General features: G+C 41.5%; 1 protein-coding gene across 1 annotated transcript in view; it reads right to left on the bottom strand.

The window, feature by feature from the left end:
* PAPPA (pappalysin 1) overlaps positions 1–13606 on the bottom strand; it is a 256529-nt gene that overhangs the window by 110526 nt on the left and 132397 nt on the right. The window contains exon 10 of the mRNA XM_036854577.1: positions 1226–1419. Within this exon, the coding sequence (XP_036710472.1) occupies positions 1226–1419 (194 nt within the window). The remainder of the gene's footprint in view (positions 1–1225; positions 1420–13606) is intronic.

Here is a 13606-nt window from a genome sequence, read left to right as displayed (position 1 = left end):
GGACACAGGAGGACAGTCATTACCCCTACTATGCTGATGTCTCTTGCCCTTAACTCTTCCATGTCCAATTGCTGACAAACAGGTCTCATGAGACCTTAGAATTGCATTTGGCCATTTGCAGCAACATGGATGGACCTAGGGATTATCATACTAAGTGAAGTAAGTCAGAAAGAGAAAGACAAATACCATATGATATCACTTCTATGAAACAGAAACAGATTCACAGACATAAAGAGCAGACTTGCGGTTACCAAGGAGGAGGAGGGTAGGGGAGGAAAAGATTGGGAGTTTGGGATTAACAGATGCAAACTAGTATATATAGAATAGAGAAACAACAAGGTCCTATTGTATAGCACAGGGAACTATATTCAATATCCCGTGATAAATCATAATGGAAAATATTATGCAAAAGAATATATATGTGTAGAACTGAGTCACTCTGCTGTACAGCAGAAATTAACACATCATTGTAAATCAACTACATATCAATAAATTTTTTTAAAAATACGACTTTATAAAAAATTTTGAAAAAAGCATTATAAGCAAAGTCAAAAGAAAAACTGCAGACTGGGCGAAAATATTTTCAACATAGATCACAAACAAGAGCTCATCTCGCTGGTATATAAACCACTTTTAAGTATCAAGAAGAAAAAGACCAAAGTCCCAATAGAAAAATGGGATAAAGAGACCGCTCACAGAAAAAGGAAGGAACGTGACCATGATACATACAAAAAGAATCTCAATTTCACTATAGTAAAAGAAATGCAAATTAAAACAACGAGATGACATTTTCTTACCTATGGAGATAGTAAAAATCCAAAAGTTGACAATACACTCAGTTGTTAAAATTGAAGAGAAACAAACACTTTCTTTCATACATTCCTGATAAGACTATAAAATGGTACAGTCCTATGGAGGAATATTTGATAAAAATATAATAAAGTTATATACGCCTTTTTTTTTTTTGGCCACGCTGCGCAGCTTACAGGATCTCAGTTCCCCCACTAGGGATCGAACCTGTACCCTTGGCAGTGAAAGCGTGGAGTCCTAACCACTGGACTGCTAGGGAATTCCCTATATATGCATTTTTAAAAAATTACATTTGGCTAGAGATACGGTCAAGTGGCCATGTCCAGTGACACTGCCTTTGTGATGCGCAACCTTGAGAGGCAGAGCAGAGATTCAGAATGTCTGCAGGAAATGTCACGTGTGGCTGGGAGCTTACCTGGGATGCTGCTGGTTGGCCGATGACGACCCAGCCTGGGCACTGCTGGTCTTGATGGGATACGGAAGCGTTGGATGCCCATTGATCCAGGAACCCCTGGGGCGTGTAGACACCACAGTCTTTGATGCTAGTTTTTTGTTCAAACTCCTCACATACCCCATCACCATCATGGAAATAGCACCGGCTGGGTTCATCTACAGGAGACAGACATAGAAGGGAGAGACCAGATCAATGTTTGTCCTTTGGCCTCATCTATCAGCAGCAGCTATAGAATCAGATGAGCAGAATCATCAGCGTGGTCAACCCATCACTGAGAGTCACAGGTGAATATTATTCAGTCTTTCAAAAGAAGGAGGTCTTGCCATACGTGACAACATCAATGAACCTGGAGGACATTACATGAAGGACAAATACTGTATGATTCCACTTATATGATGTATGAAAAACAAACTCATAGAAGGAGAGAGTAGAATGGTGGTTGCCAGGGGCTGGCAGGAGGGGGTTGAGATTTCAGAGTTACTGTTCAATGGGTATAAAGTTGTAGTTATGCAAGATGAATAAGGTTTAGAGATCTGCTGTACAACACTGTGATTATAGGTAACAAAACTGTGTGTACGCTTAAAGATTTGTTAAGAAGGTAGACTTTGTATTATGTGATTTTTACTACACACACACAAACAAAAGTTGACAAACATTTCCACCTTCATTACCCCAAATAAGCTCCACAGCAAGCTTGTGAGAAAGATGTTATTATTTAAATTATTATTTTAGTCTTCCAGATTAGGAAACTGAGATCCCACATATCTTTAATGATTTGCCCAAGGTCATTCAGTGTGTTCATGCCAGATCCTAGTTTCAAACTCAGGCTTTCACTGTCCAAGTTCTGGGTACATTATCTGCCACCACAGAAGTTCATAGTCTCAAACTGAGGTTTATTTAACTCTAGAGAGGATTACAGTTTGACATAAAGAGTGCATGATACATGAGAGACTCTGGCTTCAGTCCCAGGTCTGTAACTAAATTGCTCTGTTCCTTTAGACAAATCTCTTTCCCTCTCTGGGCTCAACCATCATTGAAGGGGACGAAACTACCGAGACTCCAGGAGCCCTTCCTGTCTAATGCGCTAGGCTTCTAGGACCTTGTTGGATATATTAGGTGTTTCAGTTAAAGGCCAAGTGAGTTCTCAAGCTCCCATGTAATTCAAATCCAAGCAAGGAGTTCTGCTTGGGACAATTTAAAGCTGCAGCTGGCTGCAATGATGCTCACTTAGCTGCAAGAGCAAAGATCAGAGAAGCACAGAATTCACTGGATGCCTTCTAAGTAAGTAGGACATATACAGTACATGTTTCTTGGTATTACAATATAGAACCACACAAGGAGAAATGTGGAGGTAGCCGTCCAAAAGAGATCACCCTGCCCATCTTTTAATAACTTGAATGTCAGGTATTCTGTGATACTTCCCCAATTCTTCTAGGAAAAGCTAAGTGCCCCCTCCTATGTGGGTTCCTATTTTACAAAGATCCCCATCTTTACACTTATCACACTGTGTGGCCATCATGTTTACATACAGCAGCTCCTTCAAAAGGCAGTGAGCTCCTCAAAATCTAGTCCCTATCCAGTGTTTTGGAGTGACCTTATAATTTATCATCCAAATAATGCACTTTGAGAGTGAGAGAGAATGCTAGTAAAAACTGTCCAGGCAATAGGCACATATCCTGAGAAAATCTAAATACCGCAGAACATATGGTCACCCTGAGGATACTGCTTGATCTAGGCCATCCTTCCCCTACTTACTACAAAATAATGGAGTGAAGCCCCATTTCTAACCAGGGTTTGGCTTCTGCCCCTTATATAAGCTATGTAACTTTGCACAATTAGCGTCACTTCTCAGCTTCTGGCTTTCCATCTGTAATACAGAAATCACTGTCCCAGCCAGGACAACCTCTCAAGATAGCCATACAACTTTCATAAGAAATGGACAGGAATGAGCTTTATTCTAAAATAATGGTCAAAGGACTTCCCTGTCGGTCCAGTGGTTAAGACTTTGCCTTCCAATGCAGGGGGTGTGGGTTCGATCCCTGGTCGGGGAGCTAAGATCTCACATGCCTCGCGGCCAAAAAACCAAAACTTAAAACAGAAGCAATATTGTAACAAATTCAATAAAGACTTTAAAAATGGTCCACATCAAAAAAACAAAACAGAAAAGAAAAAAAACCCTTTAAAAAAATAAAATAAAATAATGGTCAAGAGAAAAAATACTCTTCTCCTAAGGGTTCAATTTATTCCTAAGTGGCTGAATTGAATCAGCTTGTAAAATCAGTACTCACTTGAAAACCTTTCAAGCAGCATTCCCCCAAATAGAAAGAGCCCGGGTCAAGTAGAAATAAGACTTGGATTTCTGTGACGCTGACTATCTGAAAAAAGGAATCACTGAATTCAGGGGCAGCAGAATGTTGAGCCCCTTCCAAGCTCCAAAATCCCTTGTTTATTTCTGCAAACAGTTTACATAGTGAAATACTATCAAAAGAGCCAGAATAAATCAATCCATTATAATTCAATTATTTAAGGATGAGTTTGAGCCAGCTGAGGACTCCAGTGACCAGTAGCATGCCTGGCAGTTCAAGCATGGAAAGAATACAGGCTCAGCACTTCTCAGTAGCTCCAACCTCTTGGTGAATGTAGCCAACTTACATATAATAAAACTCAGGCCCAATCCACGAGTGATGAGCCATCAGTCCAGAGTTTACTCTTTAGAAACCCAATAAAGGGAACTGCATAGGGCATAGGTTTTGGCATCAGGCTAAACTAGGTTCAAATCCTAATTTTGCCATATACAAGCAGCACAGGGCTTACATAACCCAACCTCTCTGAACTTCATTTCCCTCATTAAAAAAAAAATGGAGGTAATATTTATCCAGCATTGTTTCAGTGGTTTCATGAGATGATGTGTACAATCCCAGCCCCTTCACCTATTTTATCGAATGGAAAACTAAGAGCCATAGGAGGTAAGGCATCTGCTTCCAGACAACAGAGAGAGTTGGAGGTAGGGCTAGAAGTAGGATCCTGGACTTTTGATATCCAGCAGAGGGGTCTTCCCCCTGCACACCGTATCTGCAGAATGATGAAGGCACACCCTCTTGAGGATAAGGTCACGGGGTTGCCAGACTCTTGGTACCACCTTTCTTTTCCTCGAATATGAAGACAAATAGGGTAAGATTATCATAAGATCACCCATGATCTGCTCTCTGCGATAAGTTGATTCATTTCCTCATCAAAGAGACCTCAGAGTGGCAGGAACGGGGGCTACAGTTGAGTTCTTGTGAAGGCTAATTTCTTCCTGATTATGTTGAAGACCTCAATCTATCTGTCTGCTTAGAGCCAGTGGACCCTGGAGGTTCTGGAGGAGAGACAGAGGTAGACATAGGTAGGTAAATATGTACTTAGATAGGCAGGTATATGTAGTATGTAGATAGTTGATATATTGATAGATAGGCAGAGGGATAGGAAATTGGGGGAAAGGGGAGAGGGAGGGAAGGAGGAAGAGAGGGGAAGGGGGAGAGAGAGAGAGAGAACTGTTTTCTCCCCCAAGACTCTGCTGACAAAGCTACTGTGAGTCCCTTTTTTTGAATAACATCCCTGCACTCTGCTATTCAGTTTCTCTTGCTACTAGAGTCCCAGGGGCCCTTGAGCTGCATCTGCCAGTCTTCATCTGGGGAATTCTCTCTCCCACTCTACTCCCATGCCCCCAGCACTGAAGAAAGGAGGGTGAGGAATGGAATACAAATGTGTGGCCAGGAAAAACAAAGGCAGCAACAACAAAACAATAAAACAAAACCAGCCTTCCTGTTTTCATTACACCATTTTACTTGGTGCTTCTTGAATGCTTTATGCTGGGAGCTGAGCAGGTTTCAGGGAAAAGAGTTTGAAGTCAATACCAAGGTCCACTAAGCATCCTGCCCCCTGCCTTCTCAGGTAGTAGCTAGGTGGCATTGATAATAATACATCCCACAGGGAGGGGTATCGTGAAAACAAATACTTGTTGAATGAATGAATGAGGAAAATTCAGCACCCTCGATGCACATACTCTCGTCCAAATATAGTTTAGGCTCTGTACCTTTTGAAACGTTTCTTTAGACTGGGTCTCGGGGTGAAGGGAAAGGAATTGGGACACCAGTGGTGACTAGCTTACAGCGGAATTCCACTGGGAAGTCCAATTTCTCCATCTTACCCCACCATCCCCTGGTACGAGGGCACTCCTCATTTCAGATTCGCTCTCTTTCATGTAGTGAGACACAGAAATCTGCTTTCACCAGCTAGGAGGTTTGATGTTGGTGGGGAGACACTGCCAGGTCTGTCTTCCCTGGTTGCGCTTTCAGTTGCCAGAGATGAGCTCAGCTCCAAGAGACCAAGGCAGATGGACACTCTGTAACTGGACAGACACAGCGGATGCCGATTCTCAATGACTTAATTTTCAGTTTCCATCTGTTTGGAGCATCAAGCTGAACTGCCATGCCTCTGCGCTCCTGAAGCATGTCTGAAGGACACTATCTGAGATAAGCAGGGATTGCCACCCCTGTTTGAAAGCTTGGAAAGCCAAGTCTCAGGGAGATAAAACAAGTTTACTTTTAAGTATAAGCAAAGGCTGGCATTTGAGCTATTGTTAAGAGTTTTCATCCTTGAAGTTAGAAGCCTTGGATTCAAGCTCCTTATCTGTCCCTGATTAGTGGATAAGCACGGGCTTATGTCATGTTATGTCATCGCCCTGTGCCTCAGTTTCCCCATCTGTAAAATGAAAACAAGATTAGCTTTTAGACTGCCTCGACAAAGTGCTGGGTATGTTCAAACAGCATAATAGACTTAGAGATGGAAAGTGATACAAGTCTTAAAGGAACAGGGCTTATTCTTAACCATGATGATACTGGGGTGAGGTAGGGGTTGGAGGAGAAGTCTTCTTAATTAGAAACGTCTACTTTCATTTACCCAGCCCTAGATCCTAAGGAATCTTCAAGAATAGAAATGATTGAAGAGAGTGCATGGGCTATTTTCAATATAAACAGCAAGGAACCAAGTAAACCAAAAAAAAAAAAAAAAAAGGGGGCTGGGGGGAGCAACAACCTGAGGAAAAAGAAAATAATTACTTACAGCGCAACTGTTTCAGCCCAACTGGGGGATGCTGATTAACTTACCTTGATTAGGAACTTTGGTAATTTGTGATACCACTGGAATCCTGAGGATCCCACAGAACTTACAGACTAATGGTAAATGCAGGTAAAGCACTTTATAACAGGTGATCAATAAATGGTCTATGATGATGATGATCGTGATGATGATGACTTTGGAGTCGAACACGACCATTTCATGTTACGTATGGGGAAACTGAGGTTCGCAAAGTTGAAGCAATTTTCTGAAGCCTTTAGAAGAAAATTTGCCAGAACGTTGGTTCTTAAGCCCATAATACAATGCCTTTTCTACTGCACCATGCCACCTTACCAGATCGGGTTTCCAGTATATAATTCTGGAACAAAATAGCTTGTTATCTTTAACAAAGTTTCAATACTACTTTTGGGAATCTCTGATTTCACTTTTCACAACAGCCCCTGGTATGGGCTAAGTATAACAAGTCTGAGAAGCTAATGGGGTTACTAAGTCAAGAGCCCACTGAGAAAAAATAAGACTACCTGCAGGTGGAGAGATGAGAGTTATAAGTAATAGGAGATGGCTTTGGTTTAGGACTCAAGGAGGACGCAAAGAATTTGAACACACACTTTTTTTAGAGGCCTGCCTTCCAAAGGATGGGTAGATTTACCTATCTTTCTAAACTTCCTGTTAATGAAGATGGGTCAGCTTTTGAGAAGTTAGCATCTGTTTCTATTTCCAGCTGAGAGAACAGGATTGGCATTAGGATATTCTCTTTTAGTCCAATGATTACTATTTTTTTCTATTTTTTAAACACCAGAAAAAATAGTATTTTTTAAGTTCAGTTGTTGGTTTAGGATGGGTCCAACCACAACAAACTTCATGCTGCATAACAATTCATCCAAACAACAACAAAAAGAGACCAAAAAAATGCACAATCTTTGTGTCCAAATAATAGCTTCTTGGAACAGGGGAAATTGGGTGGAGTGCTTAACCCCTGAAGGTTTATAAAGGGGAAGCTGGAGGCAGGGTGGCAGCTGTACTGGTAAATGTTTCCTCTGGAACAGAAATATCTGGATTTTACATTGCCTATCTTTTAAAGGCTTCAAGGCAAACCCACATCGCTGACCTCACTTAGTTCTATTCAAACCAAGGTTTGTTCTTAACCTCCGCCACCAGATCAGCCGGTCCAGAGTACAAAAGGCAGGGTGGTGAAGGGCTTCTAAAGAACCATGAATCCGCTAACAAGCTTCAGATGCCGATTAGGTCTACTGAATCTGAGGAGCTTCAGTGGGCTTCTGGTTCCTTCAAGGGCCGGCCACGTACCAAAGTGGGCCAGAAATTCCTTCCTGTGTTTCACTGTGACAACCAGGCACCATCTAGCAAACCCAAAGCACCAGGAAAAGAAGAGTGAATCTGGACGTAGTCGCAAATGATCACTCCAACTCCACGCCCACAGAGAGCACCGTCAGGACAGCCCCTCCTCTGTCCACTCGTCCCCTACAACACTCTCATAATTGGCTTTGGGTCTTCCCCACTTCAACACCTTCTCATAAAGCAGCCTATGAGTGACTAACCTAAATCGGACCGTGTCTGAAATTCTTAATTGACTCCTGCAAAATCTGAGCTTCCCCATCTAGCACTCAAGTCCTTTCGTAATCCAGCTCCAACTTCCCTGTCTATTCTCATTTCCAACCACCCCTCCACTCTAAAAGCATAGAGTTCCTTCCCAGAACTCACGCCTCAGAGCTCTCCACTCCCCTCTTATTTCCTTAGCCTGAAAGGCTACTAGTCCTTGCCTTCGCGTCTTCCATCAAGATTTAACTCTAGCACCTTCAGCCCCATGAAGCCTGACCTGTCACTCTTTTGCATCACTACTTGTCTAGCACAAACCATTTCCCTTTATTCCCTGAGTCACGATTCTCTTTTTCCAAACCAGCAAAGCAGGATATTTATTGCCTATGTAAAAATTGTTAATTAAAAAAGGGAGCAATGTACATTTTAAAAATTAAAAAAATTAAAGCCTCCCTTCAGTTCACATATCCTTACCATTCTGTCTTCTACTTCCCATTTCCCTTTCCATGATTCATAGTGAAATTTACTGAGGGTTATCTAAACTTGCATTTCCCACTTTCTCTCCGACAATTCACTCTTCGGTTCACTCCCATCTAGCTTCTGAACTCACCGCCCCACAGAAATCAATCTTGTCAAGGTCACCATTGACCTCAGCATTGCTAAAACTAACTATGACGTCCAACAGTCCTGAGACGTGTGAGGAAATCGCCCACTCCTTTCCTCTTGAAGTACTTCCCTCCTGGATCCCACAGCACCGTGTCATCCTAGCCCCTTCTGGCTCCCAGCTCTTCCCACACAGACTCAGTTGCTGTCTTCTGCTTCCCTCCGCTAAATGCTGCCAGCTTTCAGGGTGAGGTCTTGGGCCCTCTTTTTCTCATCTATCTACAGTCTCTCATCCAGTCCCAATATTTAAATAAAAATGTTAGAGTATGGATGTGCCGACGACGCCAACATCTCTGTAGGTATGACCTCTTCTCTGAGTCCCAGCTGCCTGCAATGCCATCTCTACTTAAATATCTATTTAAAGTCATCACAAAACCAACATGTCGGAAACAAAAGTAATGGATTCTTCCCACAGTCCTTTCTTCCCCACCTTAGTAAACGATAACATTGCCTGGCAATGGCCAGACTAAAACCTTCTGAGTCATCTCTGTTTTTTTCAGTTCATCCTCCAATACCACATAAAGTTCACGAGCCCATCCTGTAGACTCTTTTATCTCAGGATACTCCAAAAAGATCCACTTTTGCTCCATCACTACCACCCTAATCCAAGCCACCATCACTATGGCAATGCTTATTTAACCAGTCTCTCTTCTATGTCTGCTCCCAATCCTCCCTCCTCCAGAGCACAGCTAGAGTGCTCTTTTAACAACATAAACTACATCAGGCCACTCTCCAACCTAAAACTCCTCGCGTGGAACAAAATCCAAAGACTGTATCACGGCCAAGTCCCCACTTTATCTGACCATCTCCTACTATTATCCTTCTTGCTCACTGCCTTCCATTCATTTACTCATCCATCCATCCATCCATTCAACAAGTATCTATTCCTTAAATAAGCCAAACTTGTTATTGCTCCAGAAAACTCGAACTTGATATTTACTTTACCTGAAACACTTTTTCTCCCCTGGCTTTTTTCACAATCTCTTCTTTTCTGCACTTAGGGTTTAGTTCAAACATTACTTCCTCAAATAACAACCCTGCCTACTTACAGTAAGTTCACATCTTATTCCTCCATCCCCATTAGAAAGTAGCACACAATCTTATTTTATTTCTTCACAGTATTACTCACTATCTAAAAATAAATTGTATTTATTATTGTTCTCCTCCTTCTAGATGACATGAGTTTCATGGAAGCTTATCTCAAAATGTACCTCTTTCTTTAGGATCAAGAAAACTGCCTCCCCATATTATGTAATTGATATTTAAGAATAAATGAATGAGGGACTTCCCTGGCGGTCCAGTGGTTAAGACTCCTCACTTCCACTACAGGGGGCATGGGTTCGATCCCTGGACAGGGAACTAAGATCCCTCATGCAGCGCAGTGTGGCCAAAAAAAAAAAAAAAAAAAAGAATAAATGAACAAATGAATGAATGAATGAGTGATTGTGTATAGCTCTTGGATTGTAAGATATTTCTGGGCTGGCCCCAATCACACTTCTATCTGCACCCCTAATTCTTAGGACAATGCCAGTCTCATAGCAGGTACTCAGTAAATGATGAATTAACAAAGTTCTTTCGAGTTTCAGAATCTCTGTTATTGATTGTATTGAAGAAGTCTCAAACCTGATTTGAATCTGTTTCAGTAGATTGTACTGTAGAAAGATTTTAATGAAAATATTAATTATAATGATATCATATTATAAATCCTAGCACATACTGAGGAGGAAAATCCAATTCTATATAAAGCATCCCATGTTATTTTTTTCCAATAAGACATCTCACCATCTGTCCTACATATTGTTTTATTTTCTTTCTTGACTGAATCTGCAAAGAAATGGAATATCTGGAGAGAAAAGGTGGTGCACACTAGACTGAAATTTAATAAAGAGATTTGATGGTCTTATGAATTGAAACTTGAAGATACATTTACATCACCTTGAATTTAGTATAGTTTTTTGAATGGCCTAAAAAGATTGTAAGCAAAGATAGTGATCCTAATAAATGACAATACATCCAACAGTGCAGAATGTTCAAAGCCCTGAATGATTTTCAGCTGGGTCTATTTTGGTTGCCAGCGTGATCTCATAATATGAAAGAGGGGTAAAATTCAGTACCACAGTGAATGACACAGTGGCCATGAAACAGGACAGGAGGAAGGGTGATACCTAGGACCCAAAGGCCTTTAAAAGTATGAGCAGGAAGTAACAAAATGAGATTTGTTTTGCATGATATAAGCTAATAATAAATGCAGAAGAATAATCTGAAACATTCATATGCAGAAAGTCGGCAAAAAATGGTTAAAAAAAAAGGGTGATAAAAGATAGCAAACTACAAATGGAGTATCAGCGGTTTTAATGTGATCTCGTCACTCCACACCAAACAGAGAGAGAGAGAGACAGAGAAAGGAAGGGAAGAAGGAAGGAAGGAAGGAAGGAAGGAAGGAAGGGAGGGAGGGAGGGAGAAAGAATGGGACACTTCCTCAAGATCAGCAGCCTGGTCAAGAGAACTGGAGTCTAAAATAAATGTCCACTAAAATACCCATAGCTCTGACCAAGTCATTTCCCTCTCTGGGCTACAGTTACCCCTTGAGTAAAAAAGAAAGTTAAATCAAACTGTTTTATGATTCCCTTCAATTGATTCATTCTAAAATGTATTTGCAGGCTTCCCTGATGGCGCAGTGGCTAAGAATCCGCCTGCCAATGCAGGGGACACGGGTTCGAGCCCTGATCCGGGAAGATCCCACATGCCGCAGAGCAACTAAACCTGTGCGCCACAACTACTGAGCCTGCGCTCTAGAGCCCGCGAGCCACAACTACTGAGCCCACGTGCCACAACTACTGAAGCCCACGCACCTAGTGCCCGAGCTCTGCAACAAGAGAAGCCACTGCAGTGAGAAGCCCACGCACCACAACGAAGAGTAGCCCCCACTCGCCGCAACTAGAGAAAGCCCGCAAGCAGCAAAGAAGACCCAGCGCAGCCAAAAATAAATAAATAAAATAAATAAATTTAGAAAACAATAAAATGTATTTGATTCTTGATTTTTGTACCTTTCCTTTAATCATTAAATCCATTTTTCAGTCTGAAGATGGGGAAATGGGTTCAGCAAAATTAAAACAGAGAAGGGTATAGAAGAACTCTCCAAAGAATGTAGAAGATGACTATGACAAAAAGCAGATGGAACAAGGGACCGGAAATCAACATCTGAAGCCCAGCTTTGTCACCAGATTATGTTTGGTGCTGGGCAACATACATCATCATTGTGGGGTTCATTCTTTTTGTCTATTAAAAAAAAATGACAATATCACTTTTCCTACCCATTAGAGAAAGTGGTTGTAATGATCAGATAAAATAGTGTTATGGAAAACACTCAAGCATGTTGTTGTTCTACATTTTATTATCACAGGTACAATCTAGAACTCATCTCTCAAATCATCACGTGGCCTTTCCAATTCACTGAGTCAGTCTCAGCTCGATTATCACCGCCTAATGAGGTCTTCCCTAACCATGCTAACTTCACTCCAGTCTCTCTCTACTCTACTAGTCTATTTTATTTTCTACATAGTATTATATTGCTTCTTCAAAGTTTCCTTGATCACTGCATTCTCTCAAAACAAAATGGCAGCTCCAAGAGAGCAGAAACACAGGCTGTTTTGCCCACTATTGCATTCCAATCCCAGAACATAGAAGACAGTTGGGAAATATTTGCTGAATGAATGAGTGAATGAATAAAGGTTTAGCACTGCAAAAGTCTTTAGAAATTATCTAGTCTACATGCTTCCTTTTGCAAACACAGCAAGTGAAAGTTTCAGAGTTTCAGAAAGGTTAAGTAACTCACTGCATGCTGCACAGCTCATTGTTATGGGCCAAGGGTTTGATTGGCTAATTAAGGCTCATTCTATAAATATTGGGAATATGCAATATTAAACAGAAATTGGTCTGTGAGAAATCCATGTATGTGAGCATAAAGCAAAACAGTGCATTCAAATAAAAGTCAGTATATGCACATATGCATATCTATTCTTCAATCCTGCAAAACAAGCAGCCCACCAATCTGTTAAGGCATCCTCAAGATGTCAGAGAAGAGAGAATTTTGGACAAGTGGATGCTATGTTAACAGTAGCCAAGGAATCGAAGGCACCACATGAAAACCAAGCCAGTTACCCCAGTCTGGCATAACTGTAGTGACTAACGTGACCACAGTGTGCTGGGTTCTTGGTGGGGTTCCCACGCAAGAAACTGGAGTGTCAAAATGGATCCCTCTCACCCTGGGCCCTGGTCGGTTTGGCCAGCCTTGAAGACTGTCCCCCTGCCAGATGGTTAAGATATGACCAAAAAGATGAGGCCTTCAAGCCACAGTTTCCTTATTCTCCGAGTTATAACACATGCTGCAGTGCTCTAAAGAGCAGAAGCCCAGTCAAGAGGCAGAACTGCACTGACGTAAGTTTTCTTTATCTTGCATGATGGGTAGACCACTCTTCTGTTCCTGGAGAAGATTTCATGTTAATTTGAATCTATATGTTTGATTTGTATTATTGAACTGTATTCTTTTTGTTTTTTATAGAAATGTGTGTGTATGTCTCTCCCTTTCCTCCCAATAAGGAAAGAAGAGAGGAAAGAAGGAAGGAAAGATGGAAGAGAGAGAAGGAGAAAGAAAGATAGAAAAGAAGGGGAATTGGTCCTAAATCTTAAGAGTTAACCTGGAATATTTGAAAATATCAATCAAAACCACTGTTGTTTTTCATCAGAGATGACAGATAAGGGTCAGCATAACTATTCATGCTCAAAAAAAGTCCCAAAGAGTAGCAGTCACTCTGAGATCGGTTTCTACCAACTGGAGAAGGTGTTGGCCCAAACAAGAATGTGAGATCGCAGATTACGTTACTGAGAAGACAGTCGATCCTAGACCAGAGGTCACAGAAGCCCCCTCTGATCCTAGAGATGGCTGGACAGACCAGTTCTGGGCCACTGATGAACTAGGATATGGTCAGAGGATGGGGCCCAAGGTAG

This window comes from Balaenoptera musculus, chromosome 6, assembly GCF_009873245.2.
Source record: "Balaenoptera musculus isolate JJ_BM4_2016_0621 chromosome 6, mBalMus1.pri.v3, whole genome shotgun sequence".
Taxonomy (NCBI): Eukaryota; Metazoa; Chordata; class Mammalia; order Artiodactyla; family Balaenopteridae; genus Balaenoptera; species Balaenoptera musculus.
Note: the sequence above shows the minus strand (reverse complement) of the source record. Positions and strands in the feature narration are given on the sequence as shown.